At 39.2% G+C, this 25895-nt stretch overlaps 1 protein-coding gene across 2 annotated transcripts in view; it reads right to left on the bottom strand.

Moving 5' to 3' along the window:
• lsamp (limbic system associated membrane protein) overlaps window positions 1-25895 on the bottom strand; it is a 606975-nt gene that overhangs the window by 40146 nt on the left and 540934 nt on the right. For both annotated transcript variants that reach the window (XM_062977128.1, XM_062977129.1), the window contains exons 4-6: window positions 23077-23211; window positions 12017-12137; window positions 6843-6991 (exon numbers count right to left, since the gene is read on the bottom strand). In XM_062977128.1, coding sequence (XP_062833198.1) covers window positions 6843-6991; window positions 12017-12137; window positions 23077-23211 — 405 coding nt within the window. The remainder of the gene's footprint in view (window positions 1-6842; window positions 6992-12016; window positions 12138-23076; window positions 23212-25895) is intronic.

Below are 25895 nucleotides of genomic sequence, written 5' to 3'. Positions count from 1 at the left end.
AAGGGTGCTCCTATTTCACATTCCTTCTTGTGTATGTGCTGAATGGTTGTACAAATGTGTCCTATCATAATGGCAGTTGTATACATCCCATTTAGCACTAAAGAAAATTAAATTCCTTATCTCCATTCTGTGGTATTGCGACTGGCACTGAGCTCATTATAGGTTAAAGCAGTTCTTGACTGATCTTTTAGGGAGCCAGCCAATCATTATTTGCTTATAAGCTCTTTCAGTTACTAATGGCTTAGTCAGAGCACTCCATATTATTATAGTCGGGATTGTTGGAAACTCTATAAGCCAATCAGAATACAGAAGGTCAAGTACATCCTTGTGACTAATGACAGATCTCCCTGCACTAGCTGCCTTAATAGGAGTGTTTTAAGTCACAGCAGGTATTGGAAGATATTGTCTTTTTGCTTGGAAAATACACAGTTGGGCAGGAACTTTGTGTTTATGTAGCAATGGGGGCCTATTGTTAAGGGAAAACAGTCAGCTGAAGTGACAGGGTTTCCTTGTTATTTAGTGTTCTTAAATAACATTAAGCCCATTACCTTTCTCTCATGTAGCTGGCAAGACACTTCTTCTCAAGCAGTTTTTCTAAAGTGTTCTGGCCTGATTGTTGCATTGCTTTGTAGGAAGCAGCAGTGCCTTCCCCCCGCCTGCTGCTCAACACCCGTCTTACTCCCCACCATTACTACCTTAATAATGTTCCTTTCCCTTGTTACTCTCTGTGATGCTATAGCTCTTTATACAATGTTAAGGAATGCATGAAATGAAAAGCAGGTTAGCCCAAGTCTGGCTCACAGTCTGCTTATTAAATCTCAACTGTTATGAGTCTGCTTATAATTGCCCCACATGGCCCCAATCTCTCTATGAGCTGAATTATTATCATGCAATGTGAGGATCTCCATATGACTGTCTATCTGTAGAAGGCATGCTAAAAATCCACAGTCTTCTAGGTGAATTGCTCTTATCATGTGATCACAGAGACTATGTGGAGTGCCTTTAACTCTTGTGGCTGTATGATGTGGACCAGAATTTCTTTTAGCATGCTAGTGTGTCTATGGAAATCCTAGATGAGAAGCAATACCCATTGTCAAAAGTATTGCATGGATAGAAAAGGGCATATATTTCATGTCTTTTAAAAATAATGATGCAGGTTTAAATCTGAAATCAAGTATGTTTCCCTTATGGCTGGGGTCTACACTATCTGAAACACTGTATCTGCCCATACAAATTTCCCTGAGACTTACAGAGGGTTTTGTCACAGCCCTGCCATCCTCACCAGCTCATCTGATAGGACATGTGAGAGGGACTTTTCAAAGGTTATTCTTAGGTTGTGGAAATTTCTCCTATGGGGAAGTCAGGCTGGTTTTTCTATTTTGCTGTATTCTGAAGAAACCTTGGGAGTTTGTTTTCCTCAATATCTGTTCTCTATTTGCAATTTTCCCAAACATATTTTTAGAAAGACATGCTTGCTAAGCCTTCCCTTCCTCCACCAATTGTCTGCTATCTTGCTATTACTTAATGTGTTCAGGGGCTACATATAAAGATCGCATTTTTCTTCTATGTCGTCTGGAACTAAATCCATTGATGTCATTGAAAGGAACCAAATTTGATAAATGAAGCTAACACTAAATCATCAACCAATTGATAGAATTATATTCATTACGGCACCTATTGGGAGTCAATGTCTCTCCAAGAGACAAGAAGCTATCAAAACATGTGCTCTCTTTCATGTTGTATTTATAGGAGCTACCTTTGATGTGATGATCACTATATTCTGTGGCGATAATAGCGCTTGGGCCTTTCTGATCAATTTCAGGCTATTGCCTTCCTCCTGCAGTTTGTTATTGTCTGTAGCTGTGAGGTCAATCTCTTTTCCTTCCCTGCCTAGCTTTATTTCATTTTGTGGGATGGTGGAATGGCTCCTCCTGTTTCTAAAAGGCCAAAGAAGTGACAGGTATAAATCTCAGCAGAGAATAGATATTTCCATCTCCTTTGAGTGTAGTCTCTTACTTATCAAAGTGTCATTTCTTTGTAGTTGTGCTACCTATTAGCCCTGTCCCTAAGAGATAGAAGCCATCACTCATTTTTCTTTTTTCTAGGCTGTATTTTCAAATAAAGTTCAGACACCATAAGCCAAGGTTGGGCAAATTTCAGCTCTGGACCTGCACATAAATTGCAAGATTGTTTTTGTGTTGCTTAACTATTCCAGAATAAAGAAATGAGTTGTCTCTCTTGCAAAAGGCAATTCACCTTTTAAATGGTTGTAGTCTCTCTATGCACTTTAACATTAAAAAATAGCCAATTTTTCAAACCCAGAATTGGATTATTGGTCACTTCTGGATTTTTTTGTTGCTTTTCTTCCTGTTTTGGATTGATTCATTTTTGGTGGCCTGTATAGTCCATAAAGGGGTACTTAAGGACAATGGCAACGCTAGGCAAATGCAGGTAGTATAGTGAGTTATAATAGGGTTACACAAAATGACTATCAATAAGAGGTGACAAAAGCACAAGTGAGAGGAGTTGGCTGAGGAGGACTTTGCTTGTCCTTTTGCCTGGGCCAAGCGCCATAGCTTTACTTCTGTTCGTGCTGATGCTGTGGAAAGAGCAAGCAATAAGGAGCCAAGCAGACCTTATTGGTCGGTGGCAGATCCTCTGTTAAAGCTAAAAATACCTGGGGTCACATTTCCCTCTGGTACGGTATCTTTTTTCAGGAATTCCCTCATAGCCACTTGTAGGGGGGAGTTGCAGGTGCAGATAGTACAACAAAGCAACACATATCCCACAGGGGCTATGAAATGGGAAAACTCCCCACTCTCTCCATAGTTGAAATATTGTCTCTGCCCCTTGCACTACACCACCAAGTTGATTCCTGAGAAAGCCTCTCTTTATTATTTTAAAACTACCATACACAGAGGGAATCAGACAATATAGTTGAGGTAAATAGACTAAAAGCATAACATCACATTTGATCTTGGAAGCTATGCAGGCTCAGCCTGGTTAGTACTTGGATGGGACACCAGTAATGAATGCCAGGTGCTAAAGACTACATTTCAAAGGAAGAAACAGGATTCTGTATGGTCTGGTACAGAAGGCGGTCCAAAAGGGGTGACACATGAATTACTACACTGGGTGACATTAACCCTAGAGGTGCCACTACTTAAGCAGAAAATTGCATCAGGTCCAGCTGTATTTCCCCACAGCTGCCATAAACCCGACTCCCCCCCCTTCTCTTTGTGATAGGCAAAGCCACAAACATTGCAGTTTCTCCTTATTCTGTAGTTTCAGTCTTAGTTTATGTCTTCTTTAAAAACTAGTACAGAACCTTCTGGCATTGACATTCCATCCGACTCTCAAAAGGGAAGGTATCTTTGAACAAATTTGTTCTCTGTTAAAGAGCATGAAATGTCTTTCACTGATGCTCCTATCCCTTTGATTCCCGAGAAAAAACCCACTCAGAAGGGGAGGGCCATATCCCTTGCTCTAGTTTGTTCCTGGATACGAAGCCAAGCAAGCTTGGAGGGGTTTTTCAAACTGGCTTGTGCTTCTTTTTGCTTCTTTCTGAAGCTTAATGATAGCCAATTATAGACTACCAGGATTCCAATTATAGGCTTCTTTAACATTGCAATACTAAGCTCCTCTAGTCTCTGTGGACTACGAGTGAGATTTGTTCAAAGTTTTTTCCACCTTATTTGAAAGTTCAGAGAGAAGCGTGCCTCCTTAGTCACAAGGGATATGTGTTTTGTTTTAAATAACGACTTACATTATATGCACAGTTAATTGGATGCTGATGTTAAGTACAACAAAAAATTCTTTCAATGGCATTGGGTACTGCACAAAGATGAAGGCAGCAGGGATCACAAGGACCCAGTGAGATCTGTTGCTCACAGTAGATATTTGATATCTAAGAGTACATTCCAAATCCCTTGATCTTATATCGTGAGGGCCTATAACAGAGGGCTAGGATGCAATACTAGAATCTAATGTAGTGGCCTTTCTATTTGCCCCTGTCCTCCCCAAATCTGTGGCATGTCCTATGGGAAGAAAGCTATTTACTCTTGGTTCTAACAAATAAAATTGCATTTACTTTCACTAAATAAAACAGTAGGGATGTAATTTTGACCAACTTTCTTCTCAATGGAAACTATGAGTAATTTTGGCATTTCTTTTTTGCTGCAAGAAGTCCTTGAAAACTTCAGTTTTAAAGGCTATTTGCAATTTGAGAAATACTCCATGCAAAATTCACACATGGTTGTTTTGTGCTGAAAACAGCATTTTGTACAAAAGGAACCATGTATGATTTTTGCATTAAATAAGACACAAACGGCAATTTAGAAATGGCTTTGGAGTCACTAGTTCCAATGCAACTCTATTCCCTTGAGAGACGCCTGATCTAGAAGTCTTATTTAATCCAACCTGGAGTTTACTGTTGAAAATTGCATCCTGTTGCAACCAACAAGCAGGAAACATCCTTTGCATATGAAAATAGGGACAAAAACCATCCTTTTCTACCTTTCGCTTCAAACAGGGCAGGATGATATGGCAATGGTTGAGGAAATACGCCTTATTCTTCCTTCAGGCCTGTTCTACTTGGGACTGATTTCCTAATTTATGAGGGCTACTTGCTCCATTTCCCTGCAGTGTTCAACCTTTCATAACTTTGTCAGGCATCAACACAATTGAGTTCACTCCTATCCTAGTACTATAGTGCCCTGGCAAAACTGCATTGTACTCAAACTCTTAGAAATATATTTTCATTTCATATTCTTGTTTAAGAGTTCCTTGGATTGCCCGAAATAGCTTGCAAAACTCCCCCAAAATTACAACGTATTTATTGGAGCAATGAGAAAGGAAACGGTATATGAAAGAAAGAGACATTCATGCCATTGCTTATACATTAGTAGCTTGATCCTGGCCAGTGCACTGCCTGGAGATGATGAGATGTTGTCTAAAACATCTAGAAGATACCTGATTGTTGAAATAGAAACACCACAAAATAAAAAGGAGGAGAAACCCAAATGGCTATGGATTTCTTTTTATTTAGTCCCAGGATACTTACAACTGACTTTCTATATAACCTTGGGACTTACTGATTCATGCATCATACTGCAGTTTAACCATTTGTATCTATAACGTTCATCCATCTCATAACCATTTATGAGTTCATATTTTTTATTTGTTACAATTTCTGAGATTATCAGAGGTGATATGAAGTGGGTCCACTGACGTTATTTGTATTAACCGAGTTTGCCCTGAGGGGTGCTTCAGTTTATTTTAAAAACTACTGATAGAAAAAGAAATACCCCATGCCCTATATATAATACCCAAGAGAAATTATAAGACGAAGTAAACCTTCCATATTTCAGATGTGATATGAAGGTTTGATGGGATTGCCTAGAAAGGTCTATAAAACAAGTTCAGTTTAGTTAAAAAAAATCGTGTTGATTTCTTTTGGTCTTTTAATCAGTTTTATCTCAAATTATGAGAAGAGGAGTCATAAAATAGAATCCAGTAGATACAAATAAATAAAAACGCATGAGATTGCTCAGCTTAGGCTTTTGCCCCCTTAAAAGGAAAACAGGCTGGATGATATATGGTGTATCTATATCTGGATTAAAAAAAATCACCTTTCACCTTGGACTTCTGTACCATGTATATGCAATCACTTTTGTCCTTGGGAACTGCATGTGATTTTGGTTGAGATGGAGTCAATAGGACACCAAGCAGTAGGAAAAACAATGTCCATGACATGGGGGGAAATTTGGAAGCAGAAAATTTAATGACAGGGAAGATTATATAAAGGTTGTACATCATATTGTTTTTCACTTTTAGCATTGTAATGACAAGCACATTATGAGCAATACTCACTACTTTGACATACTGACAGGTGATTTTTGGGATTTAGGGGGCATTATTTGGCTTTATTTAAAAATTGTTTGTTCATTAGACTGATAGAAGGTTAGACTCAAAGCACTTTAAATATTGCAATATTATTTAGATCTCTAATAGAAGGAATTGTATAAATATATTAGTGAAACAAATACACAATGTTGTTTGCAATTCCATGTAGAAAAATATTTACAGCTATAGCTAGCATTGATTCTCTCACTTTTGCGCTTGCTTAATATTAAGATTTTTCTCCCATTTCATGTTTTTTTTCCAGATAATTGTAAGATTTTTCTGAACTAGTTCTGTTTTGGTTTGTGATCTCCATTTCTCTTTTATGCACTTTTGCTTCTTTTTACTTCTGCGTCCTGCTTTTTGTCTCCTACTGTCAACCTATGTCATACAAAGTATTCAAAATGTCTTTCCATTTGCCAGAGAAACTTCTGATATCATAATCATGTTACATAGTGGTGGCGATGATGATAACGATGTTTACATCTTCTTTGAAAAGCAACAGAAGACTACCATATCTTGTTTTATTATCATTTTGATTGAGTTGTAAGTCTGAATACACATTCCCTTCCACATGTCTTATAAAGGAATTGCACCTCATTAACACAATTGCCTGGTTTTGCATAAAATACCCTAGCTTACCACATCAAACAAGTTAACTTAAGAACAATAATAGAAGGAAAGCTTCCATTTCCCCTGATTCCTATTCCCTCTAAAATGCCTTTATAGGGATTGAGGGGCCCTTCTAGACAGTGAAGGATGGGCTGTTGATTAAAAGGGCACTCCATTCAATTTCATGTTATTCCCTCTCACTCAAAGCCCTCCTGCGTCATGGCATTTGAGTCTGTAGTTGTCCTGCCTATTTGGCCTCCTTATATCCTGCAAATGTGAAGTGTTTTATGAAACTGAATTAGGAATTTTCTATCTACTTCCATACTTACTGTAAAGAAATAGGCTAGCATTTGTGATTCCCAGTTTGTTGGTAGCCACACAGGTATAGTTGCCATAATGTTCTTCAGTGACATTGGCCACTGTCAGGAAGGATTGGCTCCCTGTGCTCCTGATCTCCAGGCCATTGGCATTATTTATCCTAAGAATCAAAAAATAAAAAGAAACGTTAATTACATTAACAGTGCGAAATAGCTTCATTTTCTTATATGACAACTAAAAAGAATGAGTTCATATAGAGCTGGATGCAGACTAGCCAACAAATAAAAATGATATATGCTGGAGACCAGAGACAGGGTGAGGAAGGAGGAGACAGAAAAAAAAACCAAACAAAGTGGATTACTTTTTAAAAAAATACAGTTCATAAATATTAAATGTCATAGAGCTTGATTTCCATCACTTTGTTTTAAGAGAAGTAAAAAAATTGTTATTCTTTTGAGACAGTGTATCCTGAAATATTGAATCACCTCATTAAGGAATTGGTATATTGTATTTTGGGGCTGCAATGGTGCAGCGGGTTAAATCACTAAGCTGTAGAATTTGCTGATCAGAAGGTCTGCAGTTCAAATTTGCAGGACAGGGTGAGCTCTGGTTGTCAGCCCCAGCTTCTGCCAACCTAGCAGTTTGAAAATATGCAAATGTGAGTAGATCAATAGGTACTGATTCGGTGGGAAGGTAATGACGCTCCATGACCTAGGGAAGCATCTACGGACAGTGCTGGCTCTTCAGTTTAGAAATGGAGATGAGCACCCCCCTCCCCCAGAGTTGGACTCGACTAGACTTAACGTCAAGGGGAAACCTTTACCTTTACTTATATTGCATTTTATATTTTGGATTTTTTCTTGCTTAGGACCCAAGGTGACTCCCATTCAAATTAAAACAACACACTTTAAAAGAAAAGGTTAGCAGAAAGATTAAAAAACAACTGAACAAACAATTCTATTGGAAACAAAAAGCTAAAACAATGCAAAGCAAATGTAAAAACAACAACAACAGAAAACAGAATAGTTTTATTAGTTTAACAAAATATATTTGTTACTGTTCTACCTGAGTTATGTATTGAACTATACTAATTAAATGCCTCTACTGACCCCCAGGCTTGTCCTGGCCCCCCATTCCTGCCCCAAAACTAATTGAAACTTCATTCACCTGTGTTCCTATCTGCAGCAAGATGGGTGAATTTATATATCATAATCCCCCCCGGCCCCCAAATAGGGAGAGAGGAGGTCCATTCATCTGGTAATTGGAGTACGAGTCAATGATGTTTTTGTCAGGTTTGGGAAAGGTAGTTATGTATGTAGAATATAGGCCATTGTTCTATTCATAAAATAAGTACCTTGTAAAGAAAAGCGAGGGTTTATAAGCAAACATTTTTGTGTAAAAATGTCCTGAAGTGAGAAAAATAATCAAAAATGTGCAAAGTCATGTAATCTTGCCAAGTAGGAAGGGAGCTTAATTTTTTGTTCTTACACATAAGAACGTAAAATGTGAGGATTTAAATCCCTGCTTTGTTGTCTACATCAGACTGTAAACCCTTGGGCTGGAGTTATCTTTGTGTGTTTTTCCTAGTGCTTTGCGTGTTTGCTTTTAGGTGCTTCTCAAATAATACATATTTTTATTACTCCTAGAATAAATATAATGAAAGCTTCAGTGCTGTTTGTAGATGTATCAGGAAACATAAACCAAGAAATAAAAGTGAGCTAAAGGGCAACGTCTTAACCACGATGCTGACATATCAAAACAATATGTGGATCTAACAAGTGTGATGTACTTCATAGTTTTATGGATGGGAAGGTTGCCAATGAGACCTGTATGAGTTAAGACAAGAGTATTTAGGCACAAGTTGCAATAGACTTTTGATACTTTTGTCGTGCCGTATAATTTTCATGACTTGTATTTTTTAACTAGTCTAAAATTATCTAGTTTAACTAGTTTAAAATAAAGATTATTTGCTTTTTAACTTTGTATTTTGTAATTTTAAAACATGTGTATTAAATATATATATATTAGGCTTGCTCAAATAATTCGTTTTCCCCGTTTACCGTTATTGATTCGTTATTTTCGTTTGTTTTGAAGCAATATCGAACCTTGGTTGTTCACACGCCTGGATATCGCGGTTTCGAACCGCGATTGGCCGTTTTCCGTTATGGCGCCTTTTTTTTCGTTTTTAAAAAATGCTTTGGCAAATCATCCAAACTTGTTTAAGTCCACTGGGGCAATCTAGCGTGTTGTTTGCACCTTGTAGCCAATCAGAGAGCACGTTTAACCAGGGGGAGGGGCTGGTAGGACGTCCTGAGCGTGCACACACGCCTCGTGGCTCAGTCGCACTGGGAATTTTGGAGAGGGTGGAAGGGAGATTTTGGTGCAGGCACTGGCAGGCAGGAAAGATTGCTGCGTCACAGCATGGCTGTGTGAAGACCGGGAGAAAAGGTGGGGTGGCTGGCTGAGTTTGGGTGGTGTGTGTTAGTTGGGTCTTTCTTTTTCTTTTGTTTTTGCAAAGGGCTGTCCTGTGGGTGTTTTTTTCCTGGTGCTGCGCCATTTTTCCTCTTGCGGGCGGGGTGGGCTTTCTCCTTTCTTTTTTCCACGCAAAAGTGTTTTTGGAAACAAGGGATCCGAGCCAGGGACGCTTCCTGATAATCCTAAGCCAAGTTTGGGAAAGAGTTGCATATCCCATACTTCCCTGTACAAAATACAACTCCTTTTGGGGAAAGAAGGGGGGGTGCCTTTGTCCCTTCACCGCTCTCAAACACAAGCGGGGCTGCTTGTGTCTCAGCCGGGGATGCTTCCTGATAATCCTAAGCCAAGTTTGGGAAAGAGTTGCATATCCCATACTTCCCTGTACAAAATACAACTCCTTTTGGGGAAAGAAGGGGGGGTGCCTTTGTCCCTTCACCGCTCTCAAACACAAGCGGGGCTGCTTGTGTCTCAGCCGGGGACGCTTCCTGATAATCCTAAGCCAAGTTTGGGAAAGAGTTGCATATCCCATACTTCCCTGTACAAAATACAACTCCTTTTGGGGAAAGAAGGGGGGGTGCCTTTGTCCCTTCACTGCTCTCAAACACAAGCGGGGCTGCTTGTGTCTCAGCCGGGGACGCTTCCTGATAATCCTAAGCCAAGTTTGGGAAAGAGTTGCATATCCCATACTTCCCTGTACAAAATACAACTCCTTTTGGGGAAAGAAGAGGGGGTGCCTTTGTCCCTTCACCGCTCTCAAACACAAGCGGGGCTGCTTGTGTCTCAGCCAGGGACGCTTTCTGATAATCCTAAGCCAAGTTTGGGAAAGAGTTGCATATCCCATACTTCCCTGTACAAAATACAACTCCTTTTGGGGAAAGAAGGGGGGGTGCCTTTGTCCCTTCACCGCTCTCAAACACAAGCGGGGCTGCTTGTGTCTCAGCCGGGGACGCTTCCTGATAATCCTAAGCCAAGTTTGGGAAAGAGTTGCATATCCCATACTTCCCTGTACAAAATACAACTCCTTTTGGGGAAAGAAGGGGGGGGTGCCTTTGTCCCTTCACCGCTCTCAAACACAAGCGGGGCTGCTTGTGTCTCAGCCGGGGACGCTTCCTGATAATCCTAAGCCAAGTTTGGGAAAGAGTTGCATATCCCATACTTCCCTGTACAAAATACAACTCCTTTTGGGGAAAGAAGGGGTGGTGCCTTTGTCCCTTCACCGCTCTCAAACACAAGCGGGGCTGCTTGTGTCTCAGCCGGGGACGCTTTCTGATAATCCTAAGCCAAGTTTGGGAAAGAGTTGCATATCCCATACTTCCCTGTACAAAATACAACTCCTTTTGGGGAAAGAAGGGGGGGTGCCTTTGTCCCTTCACCGCTCTCAAACACAAGCGGGGCTGCTTGTGTCTCAGCCGGGGACTACACCAATTTAACAAAGTTTTAGCCACAAAAACAAAGTTTCTGAAGTAGAGCAATGACTTTCACAGTAAAGACAACCCAATTTAACAGGAAATAAGACTTTCAAACCAGGAACAGATTTCTGCAATTATTAAAAAATGGTTTATTATAAAAGCTATGAAAATTTGCCAAAAATCAGAGGATAAGGGAAACGTTCCACATTTTGGTGAGCTATCAGTGTTAAATGTGTTCTACCATTGTACCAAGTTTGAAGAAGATCACTCAAAAAATGAGGGCGGGAGAGCCCCCTAAGTCCCCCCCCCCTTCGGGCTGTTTTTGGGCCACCGCGCATGCGCGTCCGCCATTAACGAATTAATTTCGAAAATAACGAATTTTCGTTAATTTCGAAAAATTTTGGGGGCCAAATTCGTTATTAGCAACAAAAACGAAAAAATGCCCCCTCTAGTTTTGAAACGAGTTTAGAATCAAATTTTTCATGGATCGATCAAGCCTAATATATATATTGTAAGCTGCCTTGAGTTCTACACTAGGAGGATGAGGATGATAATAATCAGCCCTCCATCATGTATTTTTAATGTTCAGGTACTGCTTGATTGCTTTCATCTGTACAATGGTATTTCAAATTTGCATTAACTAAGTGGGACATGGGAGGGGCCTATAACCACCTCTTTCCTATTCTAGCTGCCAGTGACTACCCTACTAGCAGGCATGTAGCGCGGGTGGGGGGGGGGCTTGAAGGGCTTCAGCCCCCCCTCCCCCGAAATTATCAGAGTGGTCCACGAGAAGGCCTTACATTTATTATTTAAACTGTTATGTTTATTCATATCATGATCTGATCACCATGCTCAATATATCTCATATGCATGGGGGTACTGGGATAACAATACAAAAGGTTTGCTAGAGTAGATCCTCTCCCACCCAGACTCAGCCCACCCCCCCGGAAGCAAAATCCCAGCACCCCCCAAATCAAAGTCCTGGCTACGGTCCTGCCTACTAGTGTATTTTATTCTGAAAACGTGAGTCAATAACCCTAACCCTTCTCTTTCTTCCCTTGGTCCAACAGAAATCTTTCTGCAGGTCTGTATTTACAGCCTAGTTTTTCATAAATGTCTTTCCTTGCACAGAACGGTTAAATAGCCAACACACAGCTGTTAGACCTTTGCTTCTTGCAACTATAGGTTTATAACATGGTCAGTTAACTGATGAGTAAGAAAATGGTTTGTGATGAAATGGCTGTGAATTGGACAACACCTGCCACCATATGCAATAGATTGACAATAAATAGAATAATTACCTGGCATCATCTCTGTACCACTCAAAATCAGGCGTAGGAACAGCAGAGGCTGCACACTTCAGTGAAACTGGCCGTCCTGTAGCAGATTCATTGCTCTTGGATTCCGTAATAGTTGGGGGGTCTGTAGAAGAGAAATATTGGCTCATATCATTGTCTTGTAAAAGCAGTTCACAATGGGATAAGCAAAGCCATTTCCAAGTAACCTATTTACTTGAGTATAATGCACCACTGAAATGTAATGTGCACCTCAGTTTTGAAGGTACGCATTAAAAAATATAGATTTACTCTTGAATGTAATGTTGTCATAGCACATCAGGGAGGAATGTAGCATGAATGAGGCCATCAGTTATTAAGCTTTTTGGACTTAGGATATCAGTACTACTGGGGATACATATTTATGACTGAAACTCCTTAAACTTACTTGCAGCCTGATAGAACTCCAATGAAACAGCATCTGAGGTATTGGAGATTGGTGGGCTGGGAAATGACATCTATGGTATAATCCTAGACACTCCAGCTGCCTGCTTTCAGAGCACTGGGACTGGGACAAAGCTATGAACATAATTTCCCAGTACCCAAAACTCCAGAAACTTGGAAATGCTTCACTTGGGATGTGGACAGGCTACAAAGCCATGATGAAGTGGCCTTATGAAAATCATGATGACAATGCAGGACTTCAGCAATATGAATATAAATATTTTGGGTGTTTTTTCCAGTATGTTTTAATTGTAAACACAGGTAGAATAATCCATCACCATTTCAATATACATATCAAATGTATTTTCTTAGTATTCTTAACCTTGCTGATTCCACCTTTATCTCCCACTTGTGTCTATCAGTATTTCATCCCTCCTCCCACCCTCTGGGAACAGTACTTTTCTTCATTCAGATTTTATTTTAATTGATCAATTGTAAAGAGAGAATTGTTGAATTCTTTATATTTTCCTTTTTCTTTGACTTTATCAATCAAGTCAATATTTTGGATGTTGATGTCCTCAAAGTGACAATTTGTTATCAAAGTAAGTTATAAAATTTGTTAGAAAATGTCACTGAGAGATTTCTAACAACAGTGCAATCATTTCTTATTTTAGTAGCTTTCTTCAGATACACAGAAGACGTGTGGACATTCTGCATCATAACCCCATGCATTTGCTCACTGCAAGCACAGAATAGCCCAGACTGTGCATGAGTAGCACTATCGATGCTATTTGACAGATCATTTCCAATTACTTCCAAGGACCTTGTCAGATGTGCCACTGAAATTGGAGAGAATCGCTGCATTCTGGAGGTGGTTGTGCAGGGGGCGTGGGAACCTGTTGCCCCACACCCCATTCTGCTCTGTCTTTACCCGCCTCATCATATTGAGGGAGGGGGAGAGCCTTTTTTCAGCAGCTCAACCCATCTTTCCTTATGGAAAAACAGGGAGCCTACTGTTGCACACCGTCACAATTTTTTTGGTGGTGGTGGTACTTTAGCCTTGGAGCCGCATCAGAAGTAGTCATCCGGGATGTGATGGGAGCCATCAGGCTCTGTGGCTGAAGAAAAAGAATATTGCTGAGCTGCTGAAAATAAGGTACATGTGAAGAGGTCCTTAAGACAGGTGACATACTGGCTGCAGAGTTCAGAGCATCTTCAGTGAAAGTTCAGCTTATCTAAACCTTGGATAGCCTGTCAAAAGTATGTTTTAAGGAAAGATGCCCAATATTGCTCATCATGGAGCAATGCTCAGGATAGGAGATAAACCAACCAATTCACCATGTTACAAGAGAAGCAGATAAAAACTGTGGTGAAAAACTCCAATGAATGAGAGCTGAGGAAAGGCTGACTATTAGGATTGGTGAATATAGCTAAAGGTTTGTGGGAGTAATACATTTCTAAGGAAGCCCTTTCTAGTCTGGCACTGAATATAGGTTTTTGATGGCACATACTTCTTACACTACAAATGGCTAATGCAGCAAACCTTCATGTGTCTTCATAAACAAGAGCTGCTTATATGGAAGTTTAAAAACGATATGGGTGAGGCTTCTTATGGAGCTAGCAAAAGCAAAATTAACACTTCTGGGAATATTTGAGGTCACCAACACACACTTTTCTGTTTTCCTGCACTAGGAGAGTCAACAAATATTCCTTAATTAAAGCACAGCATAGCCAAAATAATCACTGATATAGCTAGAAGAGCTTAGTACAAGAATGTTATGTTTCCACTCAACATGTCATATATGTGAAATATCAGTAAAATATTTTAAATCTATGGAATTTGAGGGGAAACAATAATGTATATTTATTTCAAAAATTAGGCCTTGTTGCAAAATAGGTGCACAGAACTGGAGCTGAGGATAAAGAAGGTGCTTAAAAATCTTGCTGTGTGATTTTTCACAATCAGTCATAAATCTCCTTGCCATCTGCAGTGGAACAAACAGTTTACACTCCATTGGACCTAATATGCAATACAAGTCATGAAATACTTTTCTACAGATCTGAAGACTATACCACCAGGCCTAGCAATCTCTGCCAAGCAACAGACTTTCTCTCCCCTTCAGTTGCCCTCAGTATATCAGCCACACTCCATAAGAGCTTTAATCCCGATTGGCCATCATTCTATTTAAGTAACTCCAGGCCAACTAATTTGTGATTCTAAAAAAGAAAAAAAGAAAGAAAAAATAGTTCTTCATTGAAAAGATGTTGTAGTGAAAGCTACAAAAGCCCACCTGGGTCTAAAAGATGTCTGTATTTAGTTTTGATTATATAGATATATGAACCTATATCTCTGGATGCCCAGACAAGCCACTAAAATGTATTACCTATTCTTTGCTTCTGAAAATGCTATGCTAGCCTTTTGTGTTTGTCTGGGAAAAAGGGCAAATAACTTTTGTTAAATCTCAGTTCTTTCTAAGTAGTGTTGCAGCTTACAAAACAACGAAGGTTTCTAATTTTGTATGTGCAACCTAAATGTAAAAAAAAAAAGTCAACTTTTTTAGCTGTTGTAGAAACAAACTGATTTAAAGGGGTTTTTTTTACCCTGTCCTCTATACTTTCTGGTGTAATTTTTGCTGTGCTACTGTATTATTTTGAACTCTAATATTGTTTCTGTATTCATTGAAACGTATAGCGAAAGTAGCATTGGCAAAAATGCATTAATCACTGTTTTTGAATGTACTTTCCCAAATGCTTTCTAAACACATTATTTTTGCTACTGCATACTAAATTGATTTCATTCATAATCTTTGCACTATGACTCCCATAGCTCTTTCTCAGAGTGGCAAATTTAGAATCAGTGATTGCCATACTGTGAGCTTCAATGTCCTAAGTCTACTTTAGGCTATCCTAATGGCTTCATATGTCTATTTGTAGACTCTGCACATTCACTGGAGATAGGGATGCAGAAACTTGTGAAAGTGAAAAATAAACTCATGAATTAGAAAACCACTGTATTTTTTATGTGACAAAACATTTCTCTAGGAATCTTTAGGTTTCCTAATATGACTGGTCTGGAGGAAGCTGGAGGACATAAAAATTCCCAGAGAGCACATATTAATCAAATCTATGAATAATAAAATCCATAAAGGTCAACCCCATAAATGTGGAAGGCTGAGAGTATTACCAGTAAACCATCCAGAGTGATGAAGATCTGTGGTTTTGCCAAGCAGGGCATCACATAATGATACAATCAGTGTCCTATCAACACTGTGTGGAGTAGAGGCAAGGACCCAAACACAGACCTCTGTTGGTTTGGACAGCTGACTGGCTTTTAAGCTGGATTTGAGGGTTCAAATAAAAGTTAAAGTATAGCTATGTGACCATGGCTAAATATCTGATGCACGATATTGTGAGATAAAGTGGAGAGACAGAAGAAGGGAAAGGATAACTAAGAAAGCCTAGTTAGAGGAGCTTGGGGAATTCAGAGGTGGGTCTCCTTGACCCAACAATATTTGGAGAACTACAGGTCCCTCTCCCTTTCTCTCAGTACTGCTCCAACTTGGCTCAAAGTGGTGGTCCTAGGGCTAATATCAACTCCTAGTCATTGTAATGTAATTGCCAATTGCCTTGTAATTACCAAGTGATGCTCTTGCATTGTACATTTGCACCATGAAATGGAATAGAAACAAGGACCTTGGAGATAAAAGATTTAAAACAGATTACTGTTAGACCTTGCCAGGTGATGGCAGGAATGAAGAAAAAGTAACCAAAAACATAGCTAAATACAGTACTGTTCCCTGAAACATTATGGGGGGAAAGTATTGTTCCCACATGGTATGAGATGCTATTGTATAGCAGTTGTCACACAAAACATTCTAGTTTTTCACAAAGCAGGTGAAGATTAAATAATGTTATGAGGTACTGGGATAAAATTGACCAGACCCATTCTTGCCAATGAGAAAGTTACTGCAGGTAAAACTAAAGGAATTATTCTAATGTCTTTCACACAGATGGCATATTATTCACATCCTGAGTTTTGCTTCAGTCTGTCACAAAAAGCCAGCTATGTGCTAGATCTGCAATCTGTGGTGTTATGTTTAGTATTGCACTTTTTAAAACCACCAGCCCCTTTAAGTAAAATGTGCAATGACATCTTGAAACAAACAAAAGTCATTAGTGAGACTAAAAATGTGTGTATTTTGAGTCTATTTTAACATAAACTTCTCCATTTCCATCCTTATAAAAACTTCAATTAGACACTAAGGAATATGTTCTCAACTAGTATATTTTGGGCCTCATTATCTGCCCTACAGATTGCAAATAAGTAGCTACACTTTACAATATTTATTGAAATCCCACTAGCACTGGTCCATTATTAGCAAAAACGAATAGGCATTGTATGGACTTCCTGAACTCCCACTGTGCTGTGCTTTTGAGATATGCTGCCCCTTGGTGATCTCCTCAAATTGTTGGGTTTTTAATATATGATAATCAGCTCTCTTTTCCTGTGCCCCAATATTTTCATTAAATCTATATCTCCAAATTCCTTTCTGACACTTCTACCTGGATTTTACACCATTCATTTTTACACACATCAAAGACTGAACTTATTATTGCCCATCCTATTCAGATACAAAGAAGCCTCTTGCCAAGTTGATATTCTTTCTAGGCTTGTGCATTTTGGCTGAACCTCAATCCATTTCTGCGGGCCGAATTTCGGGAGACAAATAACAGCAAGCAACTTTCTCCAAAGCTTTTGCATTTTTTGTTCTCACAAAACATACCGAAAGAGGCCAGCAGCAGAAAGCATAATAAGCATTGTTCCCTAATTAGAAAAACACTCCTGTATGATCCACTGCGGGGAAATTTCTTTTTCAAAATGTATTGTGGGAAATTTAGCCATGTTTGAGGGAAAAAAAACATGTTTTTGGAGCATATTATTTTAAGTTTAGTGGTTCAAAGCAGGTCATCAGCTTCACTGATTCAGAAAAGCAAGGTGGCAATGGCACCCCCCAAAAAGGGGAATAGAGGGGCTTAGAAACAAGGGGAGGAGGATGATTTCAGATCAGGGTCAAAGTGGTAGGCTGGCTATCCTGCCCCACAAAGAGCCAACCAGTCCCCCAAAGAAGGAAAGTGGAGGAGGGTGAAGGGGAAGACCCCAAGGATGGCCAGGAGTGGAGTGATTGGCTGGCCATCCTGCCCTTTCTAAGTCTAGCAGCAGACCAAACAATAAGGCTTTTAGGTACACTTTGAAAACCTCTCCTCTGCTCTATTGATGACCCATTAAATAGACACAGCTTGTGTAAGTCACACAACGGCTTTCTTCTATTCTGATTGGCCCAACAGGAAAGGCACACAGGGAAACCCCTTGCTAGCACGTGCCAGCCTCTCTGCCAAATAGGAGAGGAGGAACCATGATTGACTGCCATGTGACCGGTTTTGGCCAAAAAAGAAAAACATGGCAGCTGAGCCCTTACCATTATGGTCAGCCAAACAAGCCTAACAAGCAGAATCGGTCGAAGGGAACTGACCAAACTGAATCCATGCACAAACCTAATTTTTTTTTACATACACTACAAAATTTAGTTCTTCTTTGCTTTCCTCTCAGGTTAAATTTTGTTTCTGAGAAAAGTCTAGCATGACCCTTGAATTAGGAAGAACTTTCTGACTGTAAGAGCTGTTCAGCAGTGGAACTCTCTGCCTCAGGGTGTGGTGGAAGCTCCCTCCTTGGAGGCTTTTAAATAAAGGCTGGATGGCCATCTGTCAGGGATACTTTGATTGTGCTTTTCCTGCATGCCAGCGGTTTGGATTAGATGCCCATGTGGTCACTTTCAACTCTAAGATTCTATTAACCTGCGGGGAAAACTTTCCCAGATCTTTTGGCCCTAAAAGTACCATAGAGTTGTGCTGGAGAACCTAAAATGCCTAAAGAAGACATATTTTGTTAAATATGGATAAATGAAATTGCGGATATAAATCCTGTGGATACTATGGAGGAACCTGTATCCTGTAGAGGAAACAGGATTGTATCAAGGGGGTTATACTGTAACCTCCCACCTTGACTACAGTGCCTTTCTGGCTTACCATTGTCACAGCTTAGCTACTTCACTGCTACCTAGAACTCAGATACCAAAATCAGCCATACATTTCAACAGTCACGGTCATTCAGCTCTGTTTACTAATATCTCGTCTCTATTCATCTAGTTTCATGTTCATGACAAATTCTTTGGTCTCATCTTCCAAAACACTCTCCTTTCATTTCCTGATAAATCCTTGGACTAAACTGTCCCTCTCTGGCAAAATCCTGGAAGGCATGAAATTCCTCCTCCTGTCTCAAATGATCTTCTGTTTTCTTCCATTGCTCAGAATGGGAAAGTTAATATGGTTTTGAATGGGCTAAATTAGAAAATAGCTATTTAAGTATGTGCCTTTGTTTCCAGAATCGTTACTCTAGTAAAACTGGTGGACACAGCAAAGATTACACTTAGACTATCTGGTTACCCCCAACACATGTTAAGGGCTTTCCATGGAAGGAAGGGAAAAAAGACTGCATTGTTTATGTGGAATGAGCTCGAACAAGGCCAATATAGGTGTCTGGCCTAGAAAACTAATCCATGCATATGCTAAAAATATTTGTTGGATAGCAACCTTTTGCATATGATATTAGAGTGCATATGTGCGAGTCACAAGGCCCCCATTCTGTTCAGCTTCTGGTCTGTCAGTATAAGATAAAAATACATTTTTATTGGATCCTTGACACACTAAGACTGGTGTTATAATATCTCCTGGAGTTTCTGGGGAACCCCACCTTCATTCCCTAGACCAGAGGTTCTCAATGTGGGATCCCCAGATGTTTTTGGCCTTCAGCTGCCAGAAATCCTAACATCTGGTAAATTGGCTGGGATTTCTGGGAGTTGAAGGCCAAAAACATCTGGGGACCCCAGGTTGAGAACCACTGCTCTAGACCTAGATCTTTTTTAAAAAACATCCATATGGACATCTGTACATGCTTGTCCTTCAAAGAAAATCACTGAAATATGTACTCTTATATTTAGGCTCAAATATTCCATCTCTAACCCCTATGGAAATGAAACTGAAGTATATTAAAATATACATGTTCTTCACATCATGTGTTCTCTCTTTTACCCTCTCTTGGCTATTAGGTTGTAAAATGAATTGTAAGGCTGGGCCTTTCTTGCTTATTGCTCTGTAAATGTTTTTACAGCCTATATGATGATCACTGTTGTAGTGATTATCATATAGTAATAGCAGCAAAGTAAGTAAGACAAATAAAGTAGTAGATATATTATCACGGGTCCTGGAGATTTGTTTGTGGAGTAGGACTGACTTACTCTCCCATTTAGAACATTGAGATTTTTAGTATTTCCTGTCACCTATGGTAGAAATTATTTATACCACCTCAATGCTAGTATAGGAGGATGTGGAGTGCTAGAGTTTAGCACCTCCATAATAAACAAAGCTTATTGGATTCAGGAAATCAAGATTGACTTTTCTGGAAAATATGTATCTTATGTGCACCTATATGTACTATATAATGTACATTGTGTACACATTTGCTGAACATGCACACTTTTGCAGCACACCTCATATTGATATACAGTGTTGAGATCCTAAAAGGGGTCTAAATATTCTAAAGGTACAAGTTCCTTCCTGATCTTGGTGGCTTAGCATGGTTGGTCCTTGTTAGTACTTGGATAGGAGACCATGAAAGTTACATTTCAGAAGAAGAAACTGGCAAAAACACCTTTAAGTATCCCTTTGAAGTTCTTGAGGTCACCATAAGTTTGCAGGTGACTTGAAGGAACACACACACATATACACATACACACACACACACACACACACACACAAACATCTGAACCCAGCAGATTTCTCACCCATCCCAGTGTGTGCTTATGTATGCATGAGTTTATGCCAATACATATAGTAATTTCTTCATATAAATATTTTCTGGTGACAAGTCCCCCAAGATGTGGGGAAATCTTTGAATATAATAAATTATTATGTTCTCTTTATAATAATGTTACTATTATGAAACCAGAACTTTGGATCTTAGAACTCTCTGGTGCTTTTAATTCTTCCCACAATGGAAAAGAGAATACAAGATGGGCTTTTAAATAATGGCTTCATTAGACTAAGGCTATTTAATAAAAGGGGGCACTTCACCTCTGAAAAGATGGCAAACAAAAGCCATTAGGAGAAAATAAAAAACAAAATGTGTTACACATTTGCATATGAATATGGTCACTCAGAAGACAGCAATTACAACACTTCACATTTACTTATTTCCTTTTTGCATTTTGTTTTCGCCTTTCTCTTTGAATGTCACAGAATAAGTCCTTTCCTATATGAGTGCTTTAATTAAAATTATCCAGATGCAATGCAAGGGTCTGTAGGAGGGCTACAATGATTTACTATGCAATCCTGTATGAAATTACCAAACTGTAAATCTTAAAACTGTGTTGTAAGAGTGCATATAATTGCAGCACCACTACTGAATAACTGAAACTTTCGCATATAGACAGATATCAGGACTGTGTTAAGGACATATAGTAGTAGTTACAGATATAAACCTCAACCACTTTAATGGGCCTCATATCACAGGGGTGGGCAGAACTTAGATAGGGGTCTAGTGGTAGATCTCTGAATGACCTTCAGTAGATCAGCCATACTCTCTGACTACTAGTCATGAGCCCGGTTACCGATTCATCTGTTTATTTCATGTTTTCATGCTGCTGCTCAATCGCACAGTTGTTTCCGACTCTTTGTGACCTCATGGACCAGTCCACGCCAGAGCTCCCTGTCAGCTGTCGCCGCCCCCAATTCCTTCAAGGTCAAGTCAGTCACTTCAAGGATACCATCCATCCATCTCACCCTTGGTCAGTCTCTCTTCCTTTTTCCTTCCATTTTCCCAGCATCGTGATCTTTTCCAAGCTTCCCTGTCTTCTCATGATGTGGCCAAAATACTTCAACTTTGCCTCTAGTATCCTTCCCTCCAGTGAGCAGCCAGGCATTATTTCCTGGATGATGGACTGGTTGGATCTTCTTGAGGTCCAAGGCACTCTCAGGATTTTCCTCCAGCACCATCATGTTTTCATACCATTCATTATTTTCTTTGTTGCATTGCTTTTTGGTTTTCCATTAAGATCTGTCACATTCATTGAGGCAAAGATAAATTTAGAATTGATAGAAAAATAGCAAAAAAAACCCCTCATATGACTGTGTGCTCATTGTTTACTTTAAAATGTAACTTTTCACACCTTTGTTGTACCAGTTACAGGTAATGGCATTATTTATGATTTGTCACTTGCAAGGTCTGGGACAGGCTGCAAGATGCATTTAGTTCAAATATTTAAAAATCAATCAATCCATTCTGGGTCTTGAATCCTGTGGACCCTAGACAAAGCATATTTCACAAGCTTGACAATTGCTCTCTGTTATCATACTGGCATGGCAAAGAATATGATTAGGTACTGAAAATAAAATAAAAGGGATTCTTCTTCATTAATGCCTTGCAGTAGTTGTGGTTATGGGGACATCTTGGCTCATGGAAGGTGGAAGTCCTGAGGCCCTTTCAAGGCACACAAATATAACACCTTGATTCAATGGTATTTGCCATCATATGGAATCCTGGGGTTTGTAATTTCATGAGGCACTAGACCAGTGGTTCTCAACCTGTCGGTCCCCAGATGTTTTAGCCTTCAACTCCCAAAAATCCCAACAGCTGGTAGACTAGCTGGGATTTCTGGGAGTTGTAGACCAAAAAACATCTGGGGACTTATAGGTCGAGAACCACTGCACTAGAGCATGTTCCCAAAGTTTAGGCCTCTGAGAGTTTTAGACTTCAGTTCTCAGACTTTCTGACTGCTGGCCAAGCTGGCTGGGGCTTCTGGAAGTTGAAATTCAAAACATCCAAAGGACCAAAGTTTTGGAAACACTGCCTTATAGTTTTCTGATGGACAATTGTACGGTTCCATAGGATACTGCAATGGGAGTTAATGTGAAATATAATATTGTAATTGTGTGGTGTGAATAGGACCCAGCTTGGAAAGCCTCTGGATTTCTATGATCCCCAACCCAAGAAAGAAAATTATATAATTGGAAAAAGGACGAAGGAGAAAAACCAGGTAGTGTTGGCAAAACCATTTTGAATTGCTGGCTGAGCCCCAACCTTAGGGCTAAGAATTGATCTGCAAATGTGCAATCTCCCCCACCCTCTCTCACACACAAACCTATGACATGCTCGGAACTGTAAATTGTGAGTTTGCTTTCCCCCTTAACATCACAATTAGAAATCTCATTACAATGTAAGGAAATGCTATATTAAAAAGATAAATGCAAAAGGAAATAAGTGTACATGTTTTCATTTTATGAGGGAAACTAATGAGGGATCCACCAAGCAAGTTTGTGGCTCCGCAGAGATTTCAAACTACATTATCCAGTTATAAGTCTTCTCTTTTTCCCCAGACCACACTGACATTTTATGGCATACTCAAAGCAATTCCATGGGGAATAGAATAATTTTATCAGTCAGATATGACAGGCTTCCCAACTCATTGCCTACATACTACGGTTATTATTATTTTTCTAAACCCTAATATAGCAATAATAAATGTACTCACAGTTCACAGTGACTCGGACTTGTTTGACATCTGCAGTGGAAACTTCGTTTGCAGCTTTGCACTCATATTTGCCTGACTGCTCTCGCGTTATCCCCAAGATCTCCAGGAATTCTTCCTCACCTTCAAATTCCCTGCCTGTGAGGAGACAAAACCACAATTTGGTTAGTTCAGAGAACATTGAACTTAATAGCATCCTGTGTATGAGAAGGAGAAGATTAATTTGAGATGTTTTGTGAAAACCTTTGGGCCCAATAATTGAAATGTTTTCATGAAAATATGCAAAAAATGCTTTGTTTTATGTCTTCAGGCAAAAGGTACAGCCCTGATACATTTTCTGTCATCCCACTTTTTCAGCTGTTTAAATGTCCCAGTTTCACAGTCTTCCTCTCACTTTCCTATTTTGTCCTCAGTTTATTTCAATTGAATTCAAACTACAAACATAGTTCTTACTCAACAAACTTAGCAGGGGGAAAGCAGTGGAGAGCAAGGGACAAAATCTTGCCCCTACTAGTAGTCTTAGGTAAAAGACTACTTTAAAGCTCTAGACAGTTCAGGTCCAGGTTATTTGGCTGACTGCATCCCCTTATATGGACCTATCCGGGTCCTGAGATCTTCAGGAGAGGCCCTTCTCTCGGTCCCACCTCCATCTCAAGTTTGGCTGGTGGGAATGAGAGGGAGGGCCTTCTCGGTGACTGACCCTCGACTCTAGAACTCCTTGCCTAGGGAACCCAGAATGCTCCCTCCCTGTTGTTCCTTCTGGCAGCAGACTAAAACCTTTTTATTCAGGCAGACTTTTAAAGATTAAGGTTTTTAAGATCAAGTCATGAGGTGCTGTGGTTTTAACTTGAACATGCATTAAGTGTGTTGAATGGTTTTTAGCTGTGAATTTGTAATATTGTTTATATTTAATTCTGTTTTAATGTTTGTATATTTGTATATTTTAAATTGTGTACTAATGCTTTTATGTTAAACCGCTTTGAGTTTGCTTTGGGAGACATAAATCAGGGTATAAATATAAAAATAACAATAATTGGTGGGATCACAACCATGAAAAAGTTACAGAAAATATACACATAAAACTACTCTGGGATTTCTGAATTCAGACTGACTTTTGAAAAAAATGCGCTTTGGAGCACAATAGTCCTGACCTCATGACTGTGGAAAAAACCAAAGTATGGATCATCGATGCTGCAATCTCAGGCAACAGCAGGATTGATTAGAAACAACCGGAAAGGCTTACACGATACAAGGATTTAAAGATCAAACTGCAAAGACTCTGGTACAAACCAGTAAAAATGGTCCCAGTGGTAATTGGCACACTGGGTGCAATGTCTAAAGACCTTGGCCAGCACTTTAAAACAATCAGCGCTGACAAAATCACAGTCTGTCAGCTGCAAAAGACCACCCTACTCAGATCTGCACACATTATTTGCCGATACATCACATAATCCTAGACACTTGGGAATTGTCCAACGTGTGATCCAATACAAACGCCAGCATAGTGATCTTGTTTGCTGTGTACTAATCTTGTTGTGTATCAAATAATAATAATAAGAAAAGCAAATTACTGCGGGCACTCCTAGCTTGTGCATTTTTCCTCATTAATAACTTTTGCTATCTGGATCACACTCAGATGTTGCTTGGTCACATGTGCCCTAGTTTTCATCTGTGAAGTTTTGGAGGGTATTGACTAAAACTTTGGAATTTGGACACAGAATACATTTGTTTTCATGATTTGCTCTCTCGTTTCCTTTACAGAAAGACCATTATAGAAACTATTAGGGTATTTGTATTATACCTATCCGGGCTGCATGGGTTTATAGGGCATAGAATGCTATAGAATTTTCACGTCCAAATGTGTCTGATAGAATCTTTTCATCTCTTGTACATATGGGACAAAAATAGTTTAGTACACGCAGTAGGAAGATATGCCTTGTGTTCCAAGAACATGGAACAATCAATGATCTATCAGTACTCGCTGTCCCCATTAACTATCATGATACACCAAAAAATTAAAGAAAGGTTTGCTTTGCAAAAGAAGAAAGTATATCTTTAAAGAAGTAGATTAATTTTCTGTGTTGAGAAATTAACTGTTACATTTTCCTCCAGCTAGCTTCAGACTTTATTCATAAGTTAAAATCCCAAAGGCTAGACATACAGAGAAACTAATGCTGGTATAAAACTAACTTTTATGTAAAAAGAAAAAGAAAAGAAAACCCCTTAGTTATACCATAATTATTGTAATATTCACAAAGGACAGGTTTATTTGTTTTTATTTAAACTACAGCCAAAATAGTTCTGAGTAACAAACAGCCATAGGAATGATAAGATCATCATAAAAACAAAGATCATCAATATTTGCATCAAAGAAGCATGAGATCTAGCTACATATGTATGGAGACAGTCCTGTTATATCAAAAGTTATTATTGGCTTCTTTTGAAATATCTCCTGCATCTGACTTAGACAATCCAAGTTAATTGTAAAAGCTATTTTAGGTGAAACCGGCTTACCTTACCATCTAGTGATAGATGGCAGTGTGGAACAAATATGATTACAAGAACAACAAGAGAAGACTCAAGATAGTGTATACTTCAAGAATGATAGGATTTTGAAAACCTCATTAAAAAAGACAACACTTTCCTTGAGCACTTTAAGTAGAAATATTTTCTGACCCCTGTGAAAATGCCAATGTATTGTGGGATACAACAATACTGCATATCTCTTCAGAAATATGGGTGTGTATTTTACAAAATCCAGAAATACTCAATTAGAAAAGACATGTTCACATGTTATAAGCAGCTGTTATTTTGTTATCCCA

The sequence above is a fragment of the Anolis carolinensis genome, chromosome 3 (assembly GCF_035594765.1).
Source record: "Anolis carolinensis isolate JA03-04 chromosome 3, rAnoCar3.1.pri, whole genome shotgun sequence".
Taxonomy (NCBI): Eukaryota; Metazoa; Chordata; class Lepidosauria; order Squamata; family Dactyloidae; genus Anolis; species Anolis carolinensis.
This window is presented reverse-complemented; position numbering and strand designations above follow the sequence as displayed.